This window comes from Podarcis melisellensis, assembly GCF_964234715.1.
Source record: "Podarcis melisellensis genome assembly, chromosome: 7".
In the NCBI taxonomy this organism is placed as follows: Eukaryota; Metazoa; Chordata; class Lepidosauria; order Squamata; family Lacertidae; genus Podarcis; species Podarcis melisellensis.
Window position 1 is genome coordinate 53,847,265 of NC_138539.1, and position 25,994 is coordinate 53,873,258.

Below are 25,994 nucleotides of genomic sequence, written 5' to 3' on the forward strand. Positions count from 1 at the left end.
GGTCATGTGGCCAGCATGACTAAGCCACTTCTGGCAAACCAGAGCAGCACACGGAAACGCCGTTTACCTTCCTGCCAGAGCAGTACCTATTTATCTACTTGCACTTTGATGTGCTTTCAAACTGCTAGGTTACTCCCAAATATATTTCACAGGACTTGCAGTATCTCAGATCTTGCAAACTCATGCAATAGCAAAGTCTGACTTGTTGAGTTCTGTTTATCTCTGTTTCAAGCTTATCTTTTGACAGGACAGTACGATACAGTTTGTTTCTGTATCCAGAAAGTCATGAACACCCCCTTTTTCTTTGAGCAATCTTGGTTTTAAAACTTCTCTAACATCTGCATTGATCATTTCACTTTAGTTGCCCAGAATAAACACACAGTTTTTCTGCATTTAGGACTGCCATTTAAAATGTAATAGTGGGCTCTGCATTTTTACTCTACCATACCTGATAAAATCACCTGAGGATGCCCTACAGAGAGATTATCTGCCCCGTACATAAAAGGACAAAAACATATTTCCATATTGCTTCAAGGAGACATAGTGGACATCCTGGGAGGGGTGGCCTGCTGCTGCCTTCGCAACCTCTTCCTTCTCCTCTTCCTCCCCCCAACCCCGACTTTCCAATGCTGATCATCACTTTCTCCTTTCATTCTGAGGTTGAACTTCACTATTTCCCTTCATTTCCAAGCTTATCTTACACCCTGCATTCATTCTTCACTCCTCCCTTTAATTCTGACGCTGATCTTCACTCCCCCTCCCCTCTCATCTCAACTGGCAGGAATGTGTGCCATTTTCTGGTTTGCTTCAGGTACCAAAATGCCTTGGTCCGATCCTACATAGACTGTTACAGAAGTCTCTGTGCTTCTGTCAGAGAAATAACCCACAAAGGGAACAATAAACTCCCAAACCAAGCCAGTTTGCAGGGTTGACCCTCTGTTAAGTTGTTCTGTCTTAAGGAGCAACCACCTAGTACTGGCCCAGTACTGGTCTTACAGCACCAATTTGCTGGCCTCCTTGGAATATTAGAATCACTAGTGGTCCTTTTGCAGATACATCATCTGGGTTTCTTTTGCCTTTTAAAGTTGATATGCAGTGGCTGACTTTGTGGTGGTGATCTTATATTTTATCTTGTTCAAAAATTGATGAGAATTTTCAAATTCAGCACATGCTAGCAAAACTTTTAAGTTTCAGTGTCTGTGTAAGACAATAGTGTGACAGTCACAGGTAAAGAAAGCTAGGTACATATTCAGTGTATGCCTCCAAGCTGTACACAATGGGGGGAGGGGAATGAATTTCGTTACCTATTTAAAAGGCACATTTTGGAGACTCTAATTAACTTTGGACAATGTTGTTGCCAGAGTGGCTCTATCTGTCTTTCTGTAATATACTCATATGATTTGCTGTCAGAGAGCCTGGCTACCCCCACTTGAGTGTGCTAGAGGGCTGCAGTTTGTCCTTTAACCTTACCTTCATGATGATGAATAAAAGGGCACACAGTAGCAGTATACAAAATTGACATTTTTTTATTTCTAACTTCACTTGTCGTCTTTCTTGTAATTTGATACGTTTGCACTGCTGTGTTTAATGATCCCTTTCCTGGCTATGATGAATTGAAATAGCTCATACCAAACTGACCTATTATTCTCCATTAGTTCTTCCTTACTGGTAAGTTAGATACACCCTGGCTTCTCTCAGTAGATGTTGCCTTCTGGATAATGGAGGTGTCCTGGATGCAATTTAGCATGCATCTGTGGTTTTGTATCAAAATAACTGTTCAGCAACTCGATGTGGCACTGTTTGAAGTAGAATTCGCCCCCTTTTAAATACCCTCTAAGTATATTTGTAACTTTCACTGCACTGTTCTTTGGAGTTGTTGACATCTGTCTGTCCCGAGAGGGGGCGAAGTCAAACCACTGAAGGACCACAGTGCCTGTTGTGGATGCAGAGGCCTCGTAACTGCTGCCTCCTGTGTTGTTTTTGTGGTGCTAGCAGCACCAAAGTAACCTCTCCAGGGTGCAAGCCTGGGCAATGTGTATGGAGGTCCTGAGCTGCCCAGATGACAAGACCCCCTTCTTGGCCTTGCTGATGTGGTTCCAAAAGAAAGCAGAGCAATACATTTGGCACCAGCTTGGCTGCAGGAGTTGCTGGAAGGAGGCGTACAAGATGCCATCCAACCGTCTTAGGACTCAACTCCGGATTTGTGTAAGATTTACTCCTTAGCCTTTCCTTCTTCCAAAGGCCGTGGGATATCCTAGTGTCTGGTTGTTGAGAAACCTAAACACTGAATTTAAGTAGCTAAGGACCTTTTTCGGGGGTGAAATGGGGTGGAGGGAGGGAAGGAAGAATACAGATAAACAAATTCCAAGTGGATACCTTGATCTTCCCTAATGGAAGCCTTTGTGTTCTCATTTATGTACACATCTGGTTTATTGAACCCTCTTTGGTCTTTGAGAGATTGTGTTGAAATTCAGATTGAGAACACTCCAGCACCCAAGATTGTTTTCTCTTTAGTTGCCTAGAGAATAATGTGGTGGACCTGGGAAAACCTATTGTCCCACCATGATGACAGTCAGCTTATGCCGGCACATTATTACTGTAGTAACATAGTTGGAATCCTGCAGACGCCGAGCAGGAAAGTTGAGAAGAAGCTTCAAAATACAGGGACCATGGCAACTATGCAAACTGCTGCCAATGTCTATCGAAATGCCGCTAATTCACACCAACCTTGCAGCGGCATACTACCCACGTTAGACATTTATTTATTTTCTTTTATTACTTGCTACATTTATATCCTACCGTTTACACTCAACAGTGGGAATGCCATGGCATCATCCTACCCTATCACAGACACAGTGCCCTCAGGCAGCAAAAGCACAGCAGTATCTCTTTCAGGAGTCCCTGCATTCAGAGGCTGAAATCCCCTAATACCACTCCCAACACACAGACCCCCAAATGGCCAGCAGTGTGGGATCTAGTTTCTTACCCTGGTTCAGAAACTTCAGATATGAACAATTATTTATTACTTGGTGCACTGTGTACTCTGTCACTCTATTAGACATATTTATACTGTACTATTAAGAACTGAGAGCATTGTATGGATGCTGATTATTGTCCTAAATTCCCAAACTTAAATAGATCAGCAGAGAAAAAAGTCATACTGAGTTCAGAACATGCTTTCCCGTAAGCACGCATAGCATTTCAACCATAGCTTTTCTGTTTAGTAGCTTTTTCCTTCAGACTTTGTCCAGTAGTTATTTTTCCCATGACAAGATTGATAATTAAAAAAAGAAGCAGGTCAGTTATAGGACAAGTGTACCAACATTCGGTATGGAGTGGAAATTTTACAGCTGAGTTATAAATCCCAGAAGCAGTATGGTTTATAATGGGAAAGTTAAAGGGAAAAATGGAGAGAGTGAAATAATACGTATGTAACCTTTCCCCCTCTCTTTAGTGAGTAGACCATTTAAACTAAATTAAGTAAAGGATGTAAATTCTGTTGTTTCAGTTTTTAATATTTCATGACTGATTTTATAGATAAAAATTACATTTAACAATAAATATGAAGAAGAATTAATATGGCCTGTTCTGGTTTGATATGGAACAGCAAATCCCATTTCTCCTCAGCTGTAAAGAAAATTCATTATTATGTCTTGGATTGTAAGAGATGGCTTCATTGTGATTAGCTACATTGATAATAAAACAACCTTTTTGAAAATGGCACAATATACATAGGTTCTCAAGTGTCTGTGTTTAATGACACTGAATTTGTGTATTTGCTACCCTTTTCACAAATCTGTTGCCTCCTCCTTGTTTCCGAGTCCATTTTAAGTCATGCAAGTTACTTTAAAAAAAGAATAAGAAATGGCAATCCTATATTGAGCAACTAAGGGATATATGGTTTTAGGAGAGGCAGAATTAATACTGTGGGCTTATCTTGAATGGCTCAAGGGCAGATGCAGTGCTGGTTTGGGACAAATGATGGTTTGCAAATTGGGAATCAGCTTTGGGAACATGTGCATCACCACCATCCCTCTCTAGCATGAATTCTTCCTCCCTTGCCTTGTCGAACCGCATGCAGAAATATGAGATCTGAAGACATAGCTGGCTGCAGAGCTATTTCAGTCTTCCAAGCCTTGGCATGAGCGCTAGGGAAAAGGGAGAGAAACAGATACTCAACCATATTATATTATTTCGGCAAATGAGGAGTGATGTAACCACGCTAACTGCATTTATGTCTGGCACAAATGTGCAGCTTCTTAGCCAGAGCCCCTCCCTATCGTTTATAAGTTGAGACTCAGCCCAGGAGCTCCTCAGAGCTCTCACCTGTAGAGCAGAACGTGCTCCTTCTGGTCTCCCGTGTTTTCTGAGAAATTTCAGGCAAGACCTGACCCTTGGCTGCTTCTGAAGAACTGGGCAGTGAAAGGCTAGATTGCAAATGCAAGCATGGGGATTAAACCCAAACTGTGGTCATCATCATTTCCTTGGGGAGATAAAAGTGAAAACCATTTTGACATGAAACTTGCAAACATAAATGCTTTGAGCACGAAAGTCTGCATTACTTAAGCATGCACAACAGATTGTTTTTGAATTGAATGTAAACATTAAATATGTTTCACAACACATTGTGGGAGTAGAGCTTGCGTTTTTAAGGTAGCGTTTAAGTCAAAACCATTTCTCTTGCAATGTAGCAGTATTTTAGTCTTTGTCCCCTTGTGTAAAGTGGCCACAAGGTGTCATCAGAATGCTTTTCTTATGCTGACTTCTTATTTCATGCGGCTCCCCCCCTTTTTTTTCTTCAAACTTTTACAGCTACGCTAATAGTAAATCTAATGTGAAATACTACCCCTTTTTTTCTTGAGGATATTGTGGCATTAAGCTTCCACTGAAATAACTTAAAAGATTATGGCCTAATAGCCCAGTGCCTTAGGTACCTCTGCACCAAAGCAGTTCATTGCACAGGAGATAAACTTCCTAGCGCTTGCGTGAGCGGACAACTTCAGCCATGCTTGAACCCAACCACAGCCTTAGCTGCTGGAGCTGTCATCTCTCCTAAACCAAAAGTGCCCAGTATCTTTTCAAGGATGCCCTTGTGCTACGCAAGGGAAGTTAAGCTGCTCAGCTTGGTTGGTGCCAGCTTTGAGGGAGCCCCAGGCAAGCATTTCCCCCACTGGGAAATGAAGATAGCAGTGGCGGCAGCAGTTACTTTGCCCATTGCTTTGCTCTCGTCCACCTCCAGCCTGGCCTGCAGGAATGGGTGGATGCACTTGCAGCCCATTGTGTGGTACCCAGCACATGGCTTTAGCCACCTATGCTAGGCTGATTATCCCAGAACATCACTGAGCTGGACTGCATCAGGGCAAAACAGCAGCAATTTTTGCTCAGCGCTTCTCTTCAGCACACCCAGTCCCGCCACCAAAAAAAGTTTTTTATATATGTCAGCTCCGGGAGGCTAACCAGAGCAACCTGGCTTTTGCCCCATCGTGCAAGGTAGCACAGAAGGCTGGAAAGGCTGCACTAGCTCTCTTGTATGCTGGCCTACACTAATTATGGTGGCATATCTAACAGAAGAGGAATAATGATTACAGACATAGTACAGCATTGGTTCGGGGAATAACACTCCAATGTGGTTCACAGAGCACCCTTAGATCAAGTGCCCCCACAGCTCTTTTTTCAGCTAAAAGGATGTGCAGAGTTTTCTAAACTGAAGCCAGTGCTTAAAAGGGGAGATTGGTAGTAGGAGACAGCAAGATGTGTGACTAGAAAACCACCAAGTAATTTATCTGAAAACAGATAAAAATGCAGGCAGCTGTGTTAGTCCATTAGAAATAATTGAAAGGGCAACAATAAGTGTAATACCTTTAGGACTTTTAAAAAATAAAAGTAGGAAGCAACTCTTTTTTGGATAGATCACTACTTGTTTACTACCTGTAAGTTCTTTAGGTGGCCATACATTTTACTGGTAGTTTAAATATTTTACTGGTGCTGTTATTTCCATATTTCTTTATGTACTAGCACGGTTGCCTTCAATTTAGTTTTTGTTGCCTCCTCTGGAGAATTAGCCTTCCAGGAGGCAAATCCTAGAACTAGAAGAAGATAATGATCTTCTCGCATCTGTTTATGTGTTTGGTCTGAAGAGAAACCATGTGTGCCCCAATCACTGCAGAATCCTACTCAGTTGATTCTGTATCAAGTGCTCTGTCAAAAACTAATCTAGTTTGTGAATATAAGAAGTACCTCAAGTTGTTGGTTTTCTTCCAAGGCTGACAGCAGAATTAAAGGAAAACATGGCAACCCTTTGTATTGCATGACATTGTCCCTGTCAAAATGGTGGTGGTTTGGCCAACTGCTGCTTGGGCTGCCAGAAGTTGAGAACCCTGATTTTTTAATCAACTTGGGATGGAAGAATTATTGGTTCTTCCTGGCATTTGTGCTGTGCACGTAGGTCGGGGTTTGGAATGGGTTAATTGGCTGTATACCTCCTGTTGCTGTATATTGGGGGTATGGTGCCTTCCAGGAGTTATTGGACTACACCTCCCATGATCCCTGGCCATACTGGCTGTGGATGGTGAGAGTTGGAGTCCAACCATATATGGAAAATATCATATTGGCAATCTCTGCTGCATGTCAACTTGTGAATTTCCTGCATGCCTAATCAGGAAGCACTGGGAACAATGTTGTGATTCGTGGTTGGGAGATGAATTTCTTAGGAACTCTGTGATGCTATTTTGTCACTTCTTTGTTCCTATTGCCATTATTGTGTATTTTCCTCCTAGGAGTGGAGGGATCCCAGCTACTTATGCCATTATAATCTCCATGGTAGTGACAGCCATGTTAACTGGACTATTAAGATTTTCCTGTTAAATCTAGTTTTGTCATTTTGAGGCAGTTATATTTTCTTCATTTTGAGGACAGTTAGTTTCTTAATTGTGAAACTTCTAATTTCAGGAAAGGATACTTTCTCCCCTCCTTCCCCGTTGCCCTTTTAACTGAATGCCATGCTATCTTGGAGTACTGTGTCAGGGCTGTCAAAAACAAAGGTCACACTTTTTAGACTTGAATTCCCAGAATGGGCACATTATTTACGCCACAGCTGTGAAACGACTCACTCTGGAGTAGTTCCATTTAAAGCCTACAGTCCTATTGAAATCAGCAAGCACTGGAACTAAGCAACAGCTACATGTTTCAGAATAATGGATCTCAAGGCTGCAGTCTTGTTAAAAGTATTACGTTTTTCAAAGAGAGTCAAAATTTGCTTCTCTCATTGATGAGCATCCTGTGCTAATAGGAGAGACTTGTATGTACATACCGATAGACTTTCTGTTCCATAGTGGCTGTGCAACTGTCCTCTTAAGAACCAGATAATCCTTCCTTAGATGTTTAGACATTATTGGTTTGGCCATGGTTTGCTTTGAGAATGTTACCAAAATAATTAGCTAACAATATCCCTATAGCCTTTTAAAACAATAAGTTGTATTCAACAAGTTATTAGTTGCATTAGAATAAAATGCTACGTGTTTTTATGTACATAGGAAACTAATAACCTTCCATTCTTTTTCTCCCTTCCTCTCTTTTTTTAGATAGCCCTACAGCAGATGAGCTAAATCGTTTTATTTAGAATTGTGCTCTACACAATCTTCATTAAGAATGGATGTTGAAAAAAATCAGAAGAACGATGAAAGTGATGAGAATGTACAAAATGAATTAGTACAAGAAGCTGCTAGAAACGTGTTAGCTGAAAAAGCTCACAGCGACTCTTTCTCTACCTCAAAAATAGACACATTTTCAGCTGAAGGACAGAAAAACCCAGGGGAAAAACATGAAGAGTGCGCCACAGCCAAACGACCATTATCCAAATCAGCAGTTGAAGACTGTATGGCAACAAACATAGTTGAAAACGAACCTGTCTCAAAAAGATTAAAGCTTACTGTTGTGCAACATGCTGAAGAGAATGAAGGCAAACTATTGAATGCCACAATGTGTGAAGGTAGTGTTGATGGGACAAGTAATACAACAAATGAAACTATAAAAGACGAAGCTATAAGTGCCTGTCAAAGTAGTGATGCTTTATGCGTGCAGCATGATTTCAAGTCTGAGGACAATAGTATACAGGAAATACATGTGGAAAATGAGCATACCCAAGTTGACCAAACACCCCTTCCAGAATCCACACCATCTTTTCAAAACGATGAAGCCAGTGTCAGCTGTGCAACCAGCAGTGTTGAAAACATTTCTAAGTGCAAACCCCATGAGGAGATTTTTTCCACTTACCCAGATTTAGAAAAGCATATTCAAGAAAGCCACCTTCAGCATTCCGAACAACAGGTGAACCTACATTGTACTGATAAATCGGAACGCACTCCATCTTTACAAACACATAGCAAGCTGACCGCTGGACAGCTTAGATTGTATTTTTGCAATCTCTGTGGTTTTCAGTCTTTCGAGAAAGGTCTTCTACAAGCTCATTTCCTTGGCAAGACGCACCTCCGCCGGCAAAATCTTGCTGCCCGGGGAGGATTTGTCAAGATACTTACGAAAAAGCCATTTCATAAAAAACATCAGTCCCTAGTCAAGGAAAAGAATCTGCAAGCAAAATCTGCACTTAATAAACCAAAAATAAGGAATGCAGGTTCAAATCCACTAAAGACTTCAAGCAATAAGCTGAAGAAGTTTAAAACATGCCACCAACTTTTTGTTGAAATGGTGTCATCAAAAAATATTTCTGCAGAAACCACAGAGAACACTACCAATGAAGAAGTGCTTTTCTCCAGTGTGGGTGGAAATGGTGATGCCCATTCTGAAAAGCTAGAAGTGTCAGGGCCCTCCAAATGCAATCCAGATGTATCAGAACCTGCTGAAGGTAGTCAAGAGACAATTAGTAGTCCAAACACCACAGGAATACTTGATAGATTTCCCCATAACAGAAATATCTTCTCCCGAAGAATAACTTTCAAGCAAAGTGGTTCTTTCAGATTAAATCAGCAAATTAAAAAACGCTATAATCTTTTGGGATTAGGTAAGAGAAACAGGCCTGACTCCACCTTAAAACACAGCATCAGGACAGACTTCAGTCAAGGTGATACATCGCAGGTGCACCTAAAAGTTTTAGAAACTGAAGAGGATTTGTGCAAAGCTGACACAGGAACACACTCACTTGATCCAGATGGAGCCAATGCGTGCTCTTCTATCACCCTGGAACTTGATAATTCTCCAAAGAAAGCTGTTGAGGCCCAGAAGAGTCTACATCCTTGTACTCATTGTGGATGTACTTTGCCAAACACAGGTTTGGAATTGGATGTTGACAGAGATAAAGCAGACGGGCTGAAATTCCAGTGTCAGACATGTGGCTATTCTTGTGGAACCAAGGAAGACTTTGAACTGCACCATCAAAAAAACAACCATTGCATGGGTGATTGCAAGATAAATTGCCCTCAGTGTTCATTTTTTGCCCTGAATGAGGTAAGCTTTGGGGAGCACATGCGTGATGAGCATGGCATGTCCCACTGCTGTGTTAGCTGCCGTTTGTATTTTCTAAATGAAGAAGAAGTAGCAGTTCATAACACAACTGAACAACATATAAGTTTATCAGCTCAAGGAAATACGGTTCGCCCACTTAGCAATGTGACTCAGCAAACAGCATCTTGCACTTTAGTGGAGACAAGTGTTCTTCCAAAGGTTGCAGAAGAAATGCCCAAGCCCTTGGTGATACATCCTGCTAATGAGTTCAAGGAGTCTGTCCTGAGCAGAACTCAGTTTCAGTGTAAAAAATGTTTTTATAAAACAAGGTCTTCCTCAGTTCTTACCAGGCACATAAAACTTCGGCATGCTCAGGAATATCATTTCCTTTGCAAAGCATGCAACCTCTACTCATTAAGCAAAGAAGGAATGGAAAAACACATCAAGAGAAGTAAACACCTTGAAAATGCCAGAAAAAATAATATTGGCTTACGCTTTGAGGAATGTATTGAAAGGGTATGTGTAGGTGGAAGCGATGGTAAAAAAGCAACAGAGCCTTCTACTTATGGCAGTTTAAAGACTGTATCGGAAAATGAAAACGTGCCGTTACCCTTCTGTACATTGGAGAATGTCTCGATAAACAAGGAACTGTTTCCATCAGGTGAAATGCTGAAATGCAGTGAGCTGGTTCTGGGCAGCGGGCAAAAGAGAGGAAGGCCGAAAGGCACCATTTCTCGGACATGCCCTCATTGTGGCTTATTGGCTTCCAGTGTTACAAACCTGACGGTTCACATTCGACGAAAGCATAGCCACCAGTACAGCTATTTATGTAAAGTATGCAATTACTATACTGTAACGAAAGGTGATATGGAACGTCATTGTGCTACAAAGAAGCATAAAGGCCGTTTGGAAGCCAATGGGAAACAAAACATAGAGATTATAGTGTGCCCAGAGGGAGGTAATGTTGAAGCCAGTAGCAAGAAGATAAATAGTCCAGGAGGTATGAATGAACTTGATGACCATGGCAGTTCACCCTTGGACAATGCTTCTTTGGAAAGCCAGAGAAATGATCAGTGTAATGCTATACAAGTACAAGGTGAAAATGTGCCTCAGCTTTCTGAATTGGGTAGAGACCGGAACCCTTCAGAAATAAAGCAGCATATAATTGCAGAACTAGGTAACGTCAACCAAGCTAGGGACTCGTTGGCTCAAACAAGATCGTTAAACACAAATGATAACAAGTGTGCTCATTGCAGCTTTGTTGCACATTCATTTTCTTCTCTGGAAGTACATATAAAACGCAAGCACACTAAAGAATTTGAATACTATTGCATGGCCTGTGAGTATTACGCAGTTACTCGACGAGAGATGATTAGGCATGCAGCAACAGAGAAGCATAAAATAAAAAGGCAGTCTTATGTATGCAACACCTCTGGAGAAGAGACAGATGTGGCCGATACTGGCAAGGAGCAGCAACCGACAGATGAAATTCAGATCATTCTGGATGGAACAAAATACCAAAACACCGTTGAGGAGAAATGTCTGGATGTGCAGGTCACTCAGAAAGTGAAGAAAGCCCTTAATTATTTGGTTTCGGAAGATGGTGCCCCTTCAGAGGTTCCCAAAGAAGGTTATGTTGCCGATACTGTAGATGTTGAGACAAATGATGGAGTTGACCAAGGCAGGGGAGAGGGAGTCAGTGAAGAAAATGTTCCAAAAGCTGTAGTCGAGGTTCATGAGGTGTTCACACCTAAAGAAACAGTTCATTGTGTCCTGCAGGAAAATGTGGAAGATCAAGGAACAGTCACGTCAAATTTTAATTATACCATAGAAACTGGAAGTAAAAACTTAGCTGTTAGCAAAGTTTCTCCAGATATGAATTTGATCTCAAATAAGATGGAGGAAGACTCTGAAGGAGAACTTCAGAGTATTGCAGTAGCTGCTGAGGAAGTGAAAAATGAAGAAATTCAGTTGCCCATCATTTCAGAAACATGTTGCACACTAGAGCAACAAACTATTGATGAAAATATTGAAGGAACTATGAAAACTATACATAATTTACAGGAACAGCAAATAACCCAGCAGAGTTCTGCTATAGAGGAAGAAGGAACTCTGTCAGCTGAACAACATGAGGTCGAAGTATCATTAAACAATATTTGGGGTTCAGAGGTCTCAATAGTTGAAAGCGTTCAAGAAAGTAATGAGGCATCAGATGCTTTTGCCGGTGCGGAGGGCAGAGTGAAGGAGGAGATAGCAGTGCAAAATTGTGGCCAGTTTGATTCCTCTATAGTGAAATTAAAAAGCCATGAAGATGGTTGTGAGCCAGTTGATCACATTGCTGATGGACAGAACCTGAGTGGGCTGAGAACTTTGAAAGCGGATGTCCCACAAGGTGGTGGAAAGAAGAAGAAAGCAGAAGGGCAGCCGCTTGGGGAATCGACACGCATTCGCTGCGATGACTGTGGCTTTTTAGCAGACGGCTTGAGTGGCCTGAATGTTCACATAGCTATGAAACATCCTTCAAAAGAGAAACATTTCCATTGTTTACTGTGTGGAAAGTCGTTTTATACCGAAAGTAACCTGCACCAGCATTTAGCTAGTGCGGGCCACATGAGAAATGAACAAGCAAGTGTCGAAGAACTGCCGGAAGGGGGCGCCACCTTTAAATGTGTTAAGTGCACAGAGCCTTTTGATTCGGAGCAAAATTTATTTCTTCATATTAAAGAACAACATGAAGAGCTGCTCCGGGAAGTCAACAAGTACATTGTTGAAGATACTGAGCAAATCAACCGAGAGAGAGAAGAAAATAAAGGCAATATTTGCAAATACTGTGGGAAGATGTGCAGAAGTAGCAATTCCATGGCCTTTCTGGCTCACATTCGAACCCATACAGGTATGTATCAACAAATGGTGCAGGTAGTTCTTTGCAAATGGAAGTTGAGTTAAGGCCTTGCTACTCCTTGCTGTCGTTATTTTTTAAATCATGAATTACTCCAGAGCTTCAAATTTATATTAATCCCATGTACACTGCTTGATTTCAGGAGTACTCTTTAGTAGACAAGGAGCATGAATTTAAACAGAATTTCTTGAAAGTTCTTGAGTGTGATCTTCTCTTTGTCACTACATTTCTTACAGATTATATCCCCTAGACTTATTATAATTCATTAATCAGATCCCAGCTTATTATTTGAATATGATTTGGAGAACATTTACCTTTCAAATGACTGTTTGCCTAATCTAGAGTTGCTTGCAAACTTTTTAAAATAAAAATAAAAATGGCCTCCATCTATACCTTCCCCCTCCTTCATTTCTCTAGACAGTTCTGATTAGTGTTGTGACAGTCAAACCATAAGGGAAAGCACTACCCAAGTGCTACTGATATGTTGAGATGTGGAGAGTGCGCCTTCTGATCTGGCAGTACTGCAGGGGTAGGGAACCTCAGATCCAAGGACCCAATGTGTTTTGGCTACAATCTTGCTGACACACACTTGTTGAATTTACGATTAAAATTAGTGATGGGTAATTCACCCCTACAGGGTGGGAGGTGATGGCCCTTTATGGCTTTTCCTTTGCCCAAAGCAGCAACCTGTTGACAAGTTGGTGGCAATGCTAGCCTAATGCTTACTTTACCTGGTTTGGATTCAGAAACCACCATTCACATTTAATGGTTGAATGGCGGGTATTTGTTGCTGCATTGCTGTGTAGAGAATGCTGATTTTTGAAAACAAGCATGTAAGGTTTTCATGGGATTGCAGTTTGGTCATCATTTTAGAAGGCAGTAGTAGAGGCAACGCAGCACCTGTGAAATTTGGGCCTGGTGATTTAGACTCTGTGCTGTGCCACATGTTCCATTCTCTTTTTATGTTTTATATTAAGTGGAAAAATTTAAAACAACACTTTTGTCGAAAATGCATAAGCTGCAGTTCTAAATTTATGTAAAAATTCACTGCTATGTTTCTATAAACCTGCCATACATTCTTTATTTTAAATAGACAGCTTTTCTAAATCACTGAGCTCTGCTTAGACAAGTGGTGTCTCTCTGGGTTGAATTTATGAGTGGATTTGAATAATAAATTCACATTTCAATGAACATATTTTCATTAAAACTGTAAGGTTTATTTTACTGTACTTTTAAATAATGGCTTATTATAGAAGCTATAGTTTAAATTCATGCAGTGGTTGAAACTTAGTGCTCAGTTACTAGAAAGAAAATGAAAAGGTAAGAGATGCAAAATATTATAAAAGAATATTAATATTCTTTGGTGTAATCCTGAAATAGTTTTTGTTTCCATAGAAGAAAGCAAAGCTGAGGCTGAGCTATGTGCTTAAGATTCAGTTACAGAAAGCTGGCATCTTCAGGTGTCTTCTTGTAACTAAAGTATTAATTCTTGCAAACCATCAGTATCATCAGCTTAGGAATCCCAGCCTTCTTTTAGCAAGCCAATTCTATACTTGTGCAGAACGTTTCAGGAAATGTTTTTTTTTAAAAAAAATTGAAGTTGGTGATGAGTTTTTCGATGGCACAGACTGTGCACATGGTCAGAACAGTTTTTATAAGCCCTTTATATGCCCTCTTAAGGCAGATAAAATGGAATAAAACTACAGGGAAGATGCTAATGGAGCTCTCTTTAGAATTCTTTATGCAACTGTCTGGTCAAGACATGTTGCTTATAATTGATGTGTCCATTACTTGAATTCTCTTGTAATTATAGTCAATAAGTCTTGTAAATGTGTTAAAGCTCACTAAAAGCATACAAATTCAAGAACAGAGTAAGGCTAATAATTTAAAATAATCAATGTAGGCATTTCAGCACTTAATTTCCCTTGTGTGTTGATAGCTGATCATTCTTAATCCATTAAGATTTATTTAGTCGTTTACAATGCAAAATAGGTTTGCACTGGTCACTTGTGCCATTTGAAAATGTCCACCAGGTTAAGTGCAGAATGTAGTCCATTAGTCTTCCTTGACTATATGTATTAATTGCATTTAAAATCAAGTTAATGTGGATGTGAAAGTGAGGTAACTATCAATATATGACAAAGCAACCCTACTTACATAAGTTACATCATTGATTGTAACATTTAGTAAAAGTTAGCACACTTTTTAACATCTTGTGCATGTCTTATCAATGAGTGTATTTTTATTCTGCTTTGCATGTGCCGCAAAGGAACCTTTTTTTGGGTGACAACACATATCTACCATTTCATTTTGCAAATAATTTTTGGGGAGGAAGAGTTACAGAAGAGGTTTTAATCTATTCTCTTTCTCACTGCACCTTTAAAATGAATTGCTTTTCTGATAACTTTGCTTATGCACATGAAATAGTAATGCTGGTATTTTTATTAATAGTTAACTGGAAGAGGTTTTTCCTCCTCCAATTCCTGGTTTCTTCCCCTTCTTCATATTTTCTGATTTACTGAATGTTTTATGCAATGTTTCTTCCCATCTTCGGCACAATAAAAGCAGTTCTATAAAGAAATAAATGGGTTTTGGACGCCAAGATTGAGAGGCCAAGGAAGAGCACCACAATGTAAGCTCCTGCAGGCGGAGGGAAAAGAGCAGAAGCAGATGCTGGGTTCATCTGCATTTAGTATAACAGCTTTACAGTGCGATCCAATATGTCTACTTATAAGTATGTCCCATTGAATTCAGTGGGGCATACTTTCAGGCAGGTGGTTATGGGATTTCAGCTTTGCGAAGCCACCATCCTACATATGTCTTCTCAGAGGTGAAGCCCATTGAGTTCAATGGGACTTATACCTAGGTAAGCATGTGTAGGATTGCTTCTTTACATGCCATTATTTAAAGTGTTTCTCTCTCAAAATCCCCCCTCCCCCTCGCCAATAACTAGTGATTCCAAATAGTGGGAAATAAAGAGAGTTTCCTTTCCCTGATTCCAAAGCTTCTCACGTAGCAAAGGGGGAGGTTATGCAATGTAGTGGATAACAAGCAAGTCCATCACACTTTGACAAGTGAAAATGAGGAAGTGTCAAGAAAAACAACAGAAAGGTTAGAGGTAGAGGACTTTTCAACTTCCAATTTAGATGGGTCTTGCATGCCTAATTAGCAGCCGGAATTCTGAAAATATATATTCACCTATCTCTGTGCTTTCCTTGCTTATGATTTCAGTGGGAGTCACAAATGTTAGGGTTAATCATGTGCTTGGCAGAGATACTAATGTGCTCAAGACTCAGTGTTCCAATATTCATGTGCTTAAATGCTTAAACCACTGTGTGCTTTTTTGGTGGTTTATTTGGCATTCTGGAAGTTGTACAGGACTATTGGAGACCTGAGAACTCTCTTGTTATGAAGATCTCTTCTGAATGATCACCAAACGAATTTCAAAATATTAATGCAATATTACTATTACTTTGTAATTTCCCAGAGCATACAGTGGGGATGTGTTGAGGGGGAAGAAAGACATTGCAGGGAAACTGGTAGCAAACATTGATTTAATAATCTCTGACACTGAATTGTAAGTGGCATTCAGAGTTAATGCTTATTTAAAAATCTAAGCAGGGTTTCGATGGAGACTTAACTAGTGCTGTATATTTAACACACTAAGAAACATTGAGAAATGAGGGAGGAAAATGCTTACATGGGCCCTACCTACCTTTCATACTCTCTGTACTCCAGGCTACATAGAACAGCCATTCAGTTGAGACTTCAAATGTTCTTAAAACATTCCCATAATCCCTTTATTTAGGGATCCTTCTTGCATTAATTTCAGTGGTCTGGGAACAGCTTGAACATGGTGAGATTCCACATGCCTATGAAAACATCTGTACTTACAAACACATTGGTAAAGCCAGTCTTGTGGATCTTTCCCCACCAGTTATTGCCCAGATAGGACAATATAACAACAACAACAACAATTTATTATTTATACCCAGCCCATCTGGCTGGGCTTCCCCAGCCACTCTGGACGGCTTCCCAAAAAAAATATTAAAATACTGTACTACATCAAACATTAAAAGCCTCCCTAAACAGGGCCGCCTTCAGATGTCTTCTAAAAGTCTGGTAGTTGTTGTTCTCTTTGACATCTGGTGGGAGGGCATTCCACAGGGAGGGCGCCACTACCGAGAAGGCCCTCTGCCTGGTTCCCTGTAACTTGGCTTCTCGCAGTGAGGGAACTGCCAGAAGGCCCTCGGTGCTGGACCTCAGTGTCCGGGTAGAACGATGGGGGTGGAGATGCTCCTTCCGATATACCGGACCGAGGCGTTTATCAGCTGGCTGCTGGAAGTTTCAGTCTAGCAACATCTGAAGGACCATAGCTGCCCTACCCTGGCTGTACAGAGACAACTGTCTGACAACGATCAAAGCAGAAAGGGATCTTGCTATGGGGAAATTGTTTCCATGTTGCTGACATGATGCAAAAAGGGATCCTTAATCTCTGGGTTGGCTAATCTATCTCTGCTGCTCAGTGGTGCTAGGACAGTGGTTCTGAGATGAGAGCTGTACGAAGTAATTTGTCTTCATCAAGATCTGGACTTCACTCTTCCATTTCCATCTCCCTTTTCATAAGCTTTAAGTAACACCATTGATTCTGAAGATAATTTACAGCTAAAGACCTTTGCAGAGTTATGATCGAATAGCAACAAAAAGTAGTCTTCCTGGACTACAAAATTATGACAGCAGATGAAATTATTATTAAATATTGTTATTATTCAATTTGTAGCCCCATTTATATGCTATGAGCAACTGCACTTTGGGTGAAGTCATCAAGATTGTGAATATGTTCCCTGAATGGGAATCGTCTCCTTTAAACTAAGGGCCACATCAGATACTGAAACTTTATTATTCTATGGAAAAAAGTGAGAGGTCTTAAAACTATAGATAGTAAGTGGCATAGTAGTCATGGAAAAGTCAAAACTGGGGAGATGAGTGCTTCACTATGTTTACTTTGGTTGTTTGTGCATTTAGTTTTTCAGTTGCTCAAACTTTTTAAAGGAAAGATAGAGCTGAAGCCACTTTGTAAGAACTCTTCTCAAAGGTGGGTTATAAAATAAGTGTGATCCTTTAACGAAAATGTTATGTTTGTAATTCAGCTGGGATTTGAGTTTTACCAGTTATTAGCTGGAAATTCCATTAAGAGAAATGGTAACTCCCAATTTGTAGAACTTACTTAGCATCCATTTATTTGCTAATCGGTTATTTGCTGGTCTAATGTGATGCCTGTTTACAGTGTAAATAAAACAAAAGTGTAAGGGAGAGGACAGGAGAATAATGAACTTGGGAAGAAGGAAGCATAGAACATTTTGGCTGCCATGGATTTGGCAAGACTTTGTGGAGAAAGTTGATTTTGCTCAGGGACTTGAGATGGAGTTTTAGTCTTGATGTCATGAAAATGGGAGCAGGGAAGGAGGAAATGAGCACACCGTAGATGAGCTTGCACAAATGAACAGACAAACTTGAGGCAATGAACGAGGGAAGGCGGCCAAAAGGAGGGCGTTGTGAAAATGACCTATGAGATTGATGTAGAAAATGATAGTGATGCAGTGAGGATGCAGGAGAAGAAGGGTCATTATCGATTTTATTAAAAAAACAACAACAACCCAACTCTTCAGCCAAAAAAGACTCACAGAGTGGTTTACAGATTGATGAAAACAAGGCAGTCCTTACCCCTGCAGCTTGCAATATAAAAAGACATGACCCTAAAGAAAAATGGATTGAGATGGAGGGGGAAATAAGCAAACTCAGGTACCAGTTCTTAGTTACCAGTTCTTCTAAGAAGCAGCTGGGATAGAAACATCGAGGAGAAGAGGAGCTGAAAGGTACCAGTCTTTCCACTGCATAGATGGGAATGTTCCTGTATCCCTTCTCTCTCCCTCTCTTCTGTTGCCCTAAGGCAACAGCTGATGGAGGGAGGAGCCTGGCTTCTCAAGAACTGGTGGCGGCTCAGCATCTCTTATTTTCTGCTAAAAACTGAAACAAAAGGCAACATTTTAGTGGAAGGACTTTGAATTAATTTAAGAGGTAGGAAGGATATTGGCGTGGTGCACTGGAAAGATGAAATTGCACTAATTGCCAAGGCATAGTTGGGAGTTTTAGCCATAGATAATAGGGTAAGGAATGGAAGACATACAGTGGCAAAGCTCTATGGCGGGGATGGGCAAGCTTCAGCTCTCTGAGATCAACTTACATGTTTCTACTAGAAGGCTATGGACCAGGACCAGGTTCAAAATAGCAGCTCAGGATAGCTGGCATATACTAAGAACTGAGGGCATTATTAGCCCAGGACAAAAAAGTCAACTTCTGGGGATGTAGCCAACTAACGTGTCCAGTCATGGATGCATTGCTCAGCACTGCTTTTTGGATACAACCAGTGCTATTTTTCTAGAAAAAGAGGTGTCAGAACCTACCACCAATGCCTTCCTTGTTCTCTTATAATGGCACCTGAGAGGTGCCAGAACTGGAAAAAAGCTCTGGGTAGAACTCCTGGTTTTTCCCAAGTGTTCTTCGTTTCACCAACCTAATTTAGGGCATGGGGTGGGGGGAGTCTTTTAGTCATTGCTGTGTTTACATCGTTGGGTTTCAAACTGATGATTTGTTGCAAATCATCAGAGATCAGCCTTCCCATCCCACCCCTGGTCTATGTGACAATTTACACTCTTAAGATGGCCTTGTTTGACATTTTTCTTGTGAGTACTTGGCCCTGTACCACAAACCCATGCTGGAACTGCTATCTGTCTCCAAAGCATTTTTTCATGGTGGGCAATTGGGGTTGTGGGATTGTTTGTTAAAACCATTGCCAATATTTATTTATTTATGTATTGAATTTCTATCCCATCTTTCCTCTAGTGTACATGGCTCCCCCCTCCCATCTCTCCATTTTGTCCTCGCAAAAACCTTGTGAGGTAGGTTAGGCTGAGAGATAGTGACTGGCTCAAGGTCACCCAGTGAGATTCATGGTTGAGTAGGGACTTGAACCCAGGTCTCCTAAGTAATAATATGACACTAGCCACTAAACTACACTGGCCTGGTCCTCCTAGTTGCTAAAAAATGCATGAGACTTAACTATTAATAACCTATAATTCAACATCTTTCAAATTATGGGATGATAATCATAATCTAACATGTTGCTGTTGATGCTACAATCTTTGTTGATAATGAAAAATTAATGTAACATTGCAAGGAATGATTCTCACACTGTGAGAATTGGCCCCAAACTTTTAAGTATTTCAGGGCATAAAGGTTGAATGGGCCCAATAGTATTGCTGGAATTTTGACACTTAAAGAAGAACAGTGTGTGGTTAGAGCCCATGGAGCACCAGTAATAACAGAATTGGAACAAATTTAACATGTTTCTGTTGGGAAAAGAATCCAAATGAAAGTGGGGCTGAAGCTGCAGGATATTTTAGCTTTTTGAAATAAAATGGACATATAAATACGAATAGACTGCTTTACCATAGCCAGTCTTAGTCTTGGCATTATATATTGCCTAATCAGTCTTTAAACTGGTGAGTTAGATCGTCAACTTCAACACTTTATATTTAATGTGGAGGTAGACTGACTTTACTCAAATTTCTTTTATTTTCATAGGTCCCTTTATAGAATGCAGTGTTGATACGGAATGCCGCTAAATTAATGGTTAATTCAGTTTTATCAGGATAATTTAAATAAACTGGAATTTTCCAGTTTGATTGATAGAATGTGATCGCTGTTAGCTGCAGACTCAACCTGCTTTTGACATTTAAACATATAAAGCTGACTAGATATAACCATTCAGGTGCTAAATATATTTTACATCTACTTCTAACAGTAGAAATGGAAGTATTAAGAGATCTGGCTTCATTGTCATTGAACTGTGAAATATTCAACCTTGTCTGCCCGTGCTTAGTACTGTTGACTTTTTTATTTCTGTTGGAAGATTAAAATTAAATGCTTCATTTTTCGTCAGCTTTTGGGAATTAAATTGAAATTTAAGACTCTGAATTTTTTTTTAACCAAGATCCTCAATTTAAACAAAGTCTTCTTTGCAGATATTCTGTGTTCAAGGGCACAGCAGAAAGGTTCATTGATCAAGTATGATGTACTGTAACATTTTTCTTATCCGAGCTCTTTTATGTATATTTATTAAAGATCCCATATTTCATATTATGCTTAACTATATTGGAGGAAGTTCTTCACAAAACATATCCCAAATATAATATGAAGTATCTGCAAGCATATTGCACTTACTTTTAACTGCAATTCTGGGATTTATGGATATAGAGAGATCTGCTGGTCTTATAAAAGTTGGAAAGGGTCATGACATACTTTAAAATGATATGTTGCCACTTAATATCCCAGTACTGACACCTGCCAGGTTTAATGACTGCATTTTTGTGATAATATAATTGCCTCAATCTGATCAGAAAGTCAACTTTAGTTGCAGTGTGCTGTTTTACTTTTTTTTTCTTGGCCTGATTGTGTTGCAAAAGAACAAGCGAGTTCTGCTTTCTTGTGGGGTGGGGGTGGGGAAATCCTATAATTCTTTGGTCTGTTCTAGGCAGTTAAAGTTTGTTCTTGAAATAAATAATAGCCAAAATGTCAATACTTCTAGTTTTCAGAATAATCATAAATTCCTGACCATAAAACAGTCATAAAGGTGTAATATTTTATTCACTGTATATTCATACACCGCATGTCATTGCAACAGAAAGGCAATGAATCATTCTTTCGGTATTGTCAAAAAGGAAGGGGGAAAAAGCGTATGAGCAAGATAGGCCTAAAATATCGGTACTAAGGTTTAAATTTACTCCTTATCAGAGAGTGTAGCATAGTCAAAATAGGTAATCTGCTCAAATATATTTATCTTGCAAATTGAACATTTTTTAAAAGGTACACCAGTTCTTACCAAATGAAGCTGGTTGACTTTTGTGGAAATTGTGCATGAGCAATCTTTCACTTAGCACCCTCTACATGAAGCACATCCACCCACAGGAAATTCCGTAGCTCAGGGGTAAAGCATCTGCCTTGGATGCAGAAAGTCCTAGTAGGTGTCTCCAAGTAGGACTGGGAGAGACCCGTGTCTGAAATCCTGGAGAGCTGCTGCCAGTGATTGTAAACCAGCATTTCCCAAACTTGGGTCTCCAGCTGTATTTGGACTACAACTCCCATTATCCCTAGCGGGCAAGACCAGTGGTCAGGGATGATGGGAATTAGAGTCTGGAGACCCTAGTTTGGGAAACGCTGTTGTAAACAATACAGAACTAGATGGACCAGACTCGGTGTAGGCAGCTTTCTGTGCTCCTCAGATCTTGACCATGCCCAGAAGCAACAAGTGCATCTGAGAAAAACCTCCAGATACACTGGGAAAGCGGGAATGGCTCTCACTCTTTTGAAGTAATGGCCTTTAGCAACCCTTTACATTTTAAGAATTAGTAGCTTTGAGAAGCACTGTGTTTGACCGTTGGGATACAACATTCGTGCAAAGTATGGAAGTTCCCAAACTCTCAGGTCACATAACCATTTTTAAAAGTTAACTTAAAATACTTCTTTATAGTACAGTGGTACCTTCGAGTTAAGTACTTAATTCGTTCCCGAGGTCTGTACTTAACCTGAAACTGTTCTTAACCTGAAGCACCACTTTAGCTAATGGGGCCTCCTGTTGCTGCCGCACCGCCAGAGCACAATTTCTGTTCTCATCCTGAAGCAAAGTTCTTAACCTGAAGCACTATTTCTGGGTTAGCAGAGTCTGTGACCTGAAGCGTATGTAACCTGAAGCGTATGTAACCCGAGGTACCACTGTATTTCAGAGATGGGGAACCTGTGACCCTCAAAATGTTATTGGACTTCAGCTCCCATCAGCTCCACCTAACATGACTAATGTTTAAGAATGATGGGAATTGTAGTCCGGCAATGTCTGTAGGGCCACAGGTTCCTCATCTCTGCTGTATCCAATTGTTTACCTTCTGTTTCAGGCTCCTTGATCCAGCAGAGACTTCCCCTTGAAGAATGGGAAGGAAAACTTTTTTTCCAATTCATCCTCCCCCATGCAGTTCCTTGCAACACTTTCCACATTGTTCCAAAGTGTCTGATCGACCTCTGAAGCTGTTTTGTGGGGGCACAGGGGTGCAGGGGGAATAAATAAAAATCACCCCTTTTTCTACAGATGGAAGCCTCCATTAAATCCTGGAGTGTTCCATCAGCAGAGGGACACCATTGGATTCAAACCATGGTAAATAATGTTGCGAAAGCTTCTCTAGGTGGTGAAACTCGAGGTTAACATGATCTTCTTCAGCAGTCCATTTTTCTAGCCATTTCTGGGATGTAATGGATTATCATTTTGCTTTTGCAAGACCACTTTGAGTACAAGTGGAGGGGAAAGATCGCCTTGTCATGATACTTCCACCTTAACAAATGGCCATGAGACCTGGCACAGTTCATCAGAAACCACTGCAGTATGAGTTCCATTGAAATGAACTAGAACAGGCTTCTGCTGGGTTATAACCTGAGTTCTAGCCGCATTATAATGGGTGAAAACTATGGAAAAAGTTTTGTGGCCTCATTTTAAAGTTCCCCAAGTGTCTCATCTTCTAATTATCGATACTGTTTCTATAATAAGTGAGTGCTCATTAATGAAAACCCATTCTTGCTTAACTTTTGTGTTTGAACTTCGGGGAAGTATCTTTAATGAGGAATATGTGGCACGTACCCTAACGGTATCCCTGGAGTTATAAATGTATGCAATAGAAAAATTTCTTTTCAGGGCTAGGCAAGATTCTGAAACAGGTTAAATATTGGATATTAATTTCCAACCTCCACCCACTTAAAATAAAATTTAAAAAAATCAAAAGGCTATTTTCTTCACAAACTGTGATTTCGTTATCCAAGGGTAATATAATATTCTAATTCAACTCCTATCTTTATGCTAAATTTTACTTAGGATCAAAGCCGTTCAAATGCAAGATTTGCCACTTTGCAACAGCTCAACTAGGAGATGCCAGAAACCATGTCAAGAGGCACCTTGGGATGAGGGAATACAAGTGTCATGTCTGTGGGTGAGTAAATTGAAACCGTTCCTCCCTTGGTTAACCAGAGAGGAGTGTAGGCTATGCATTGTTTCAGCATTCAAAATGGGGATGTGAGCAAGAGGGGCTAAAATTATGCATGCATATCCTCCTTCCCATTGTTATGGTAAATTCCTTAAATACAGTTATGACATTCTTTTCCTACTTCTAATCCAGTACTGCAGATGAGCAATTTTATGGGCTACAAGGTCAATTTGAACCTGTAATCTGTAAATTGACTAAATTATAGGATGTTCATTCACATTGCCAGGGAGAACTGTAAATTCCTTTTTAAAGGCATGAAAAATAATATAGACTTCAATTTAGTATATGTTTTGTGTATATGTGCACATACATGCATTTGTGCTATATATTGTTCCTTTTTGAGCTCAGTTAACAGATTATGGGCTCCCGTAGAGTTTTTGCACTGCAGGAGACACAGGAAAAGAAAACTTCCAAAGAATTGCGTATATTGCTGCACACGAGAGGAGTGTGTGTGTGTGTGTATAAAATCAGAGACATCTTGCGTATGTTGTATTGCCTCAGAAAAACCTCTTCTTCTCTTTCCCCCTTGTAATGGCTATTCCGTCCAAAGGACCATTCGTAATGTTTAATTGTCCTTCAAATGTGTTGCATTTAATAGGGAGGCTCAGAGACTCTTTAATGCAAAACTAATTAATTTAGCAGAAATGTTTAAAAGGTTTTAAAATGCCATGGCATATATGGTACATCATAGGACATTCAGAGGTGGGTTTTAGTACCGCGCTTCTATTAAAAGTGTATTTTAATGTTATTATGCTAAAAGAATTAGCTAATATATGCTTCATATAAAAGCTCTTTCCTCAAAACAAGTTAAGTTGCTGCAGAAGCCTGATGACTAGTACGCAGAATGGCAGAGGTTCAGATGGATCATACAGTGCACGCCAGTACAGAGAGGTGGGTGGGTAGGAATATTTTTCAGCCAGGTTTTAATCCCGTCAACTCTTGCAATTAAACACGCCTTGTGAACAAAGTGAGTGAAATGTTCAAAAACAAATTAGAATGCAACTCACCGGTTCACGTGCCTGCTATACAAATAAGTGCTGTTAGATCGATAAGGGTGGTTTTATTTCCTGATGGGAGGAGTGGATCGCGAGCTGATGGCTGAATTGCTTTAAAACTCAGTGGAAGCAATTATGAAAGTTATCCACTGTAAAATAACGGAGGAGGATCTTCCAGGCCTTTGGCTGTGAATGCCACCAGTGTACGCTACATTTTGGCAGCCGCCTGTCTTATAAATGACAACAATTCTGTGCGGAAGACGCTCTTGACTTACCAATAACTTTGGTCTGAAAATGAATAAATATGGATTCTGAGAAAAAGAACTTGAATTTGGCTCTGAGTAGCCAACTATACATTGTCTGTGGGTTGGTGGTGGTGGTTTGGCATTGACACACATTTTTTATTGACTGATGCAGCCCTTGCAGTTAGTATCTTCTTACATATTTGTGAGTGGGGAGGGGGGAGAGAAGTTGCTGGTTCTGTTTTGTCATTCGAAAAAACAGGACACTTAAATCTATCGTTTGTCAAAGTTCCTTTGAATGCCACAACCAGAGATTTCATCTCATTGTTCTTGTGTCATGTTACATAATTAACTTGTGATACTGTCAAGTTACTTGTGCACGTGGCAGCTAACGGAAAGAGAAATTCACAAAAGTCTTCCTCATATAGGCCTTTTGTTCTGAACAGCTAAAATAATAAATTTTAATCTGATAGAAATCAAAACTATTGGTACATAACCATGGTTGAATTGGTAAAGAAATGTCATCTGCCAAATTGTAATGAATTCAGAGGAGAATTCGAAGCAGGAAGGATGGTCAGTGCACTTTGAACTGTCAGCCAAATAATTAATATGCCAACCTTTTAGTGTGTGTGTAGCATAATACACTGTGTTATATTTCTGCCATGTTCACCAAAAAGATAGGGTATTTTGTAGATTAAAAATAAAGTGGCAACATAAAATTGCTGGGATTGGCTATCAGGTTAGAGCATTGGTACATTAACACCACTGACAATGTCAATTCATTATCATTGATGGCTAAATAATCTTCGAAATGCTCAGTGGACCTATTAGTTCCTGAATATAAGCAGCTAGTGCTGCATTTCTTCATTAGCTTTAATTGCTATAAATTTACCTTTTTAAAAAATCATGTTTTAAAAGGTGAAGTGATCTTTCAGGAACATTAACTTGGTAATTTTGTCACAAACAGAAGGTCCTGCACTATGTTTTCTTTTCTGCAGTAGTTAAAAATTCTACCCGGTGACTTTTAGATTCCAAATACTGTAACAAGCTTTCTATTAGGTGGAATGTTAACTTGTTTCCCCAATTGCATCACAACCTGTTTGGGGTTTCTTTTTTAAACAAGGTGAAATGTCAGTGCAAGGCTGTGGATAATTGTGGATGTAAGATATCCCTTGATTGCCTTGAATTTTGTTATGAATTGGAAAGTGAAAACCCTTTGTAAAGTACTGCCAGTCTAAATGCTAAAAATGAACAGAAGATT

The 25,994-nt window shown here is 40.0% G+C and overlaps 1 protein-coding gene across 1 annotated transcript in view; it reads left to right on the forward strand.

The window, feature by feature from the left end:
- Nucleotides 1-25,994, forward strand: part of ZNF407 (zinc finger protein 407) — a 331,643-nt gene that overhangs the window by 11,141 nt on the left and 294,508 nt on the right. The window contains exons 2-3 of the mRNA XM_081919417.1: nucleotides 7,581-12,349; nucleotides 23,328-23,442. Of these exons, the coding sequence (XP_081775543.1) occupies nucleotides 7,648-12,349; nucleotides 23,328-23,442 (4,817 nt within the window). The 5' untranslated portion in view covers nucleotides 7,581-7,647. The remainder of the gene's footprint in view (nucleotides 1-7,580; nucleotides 12,350-23,327; nucleotides 23,443-25,994) is intronic.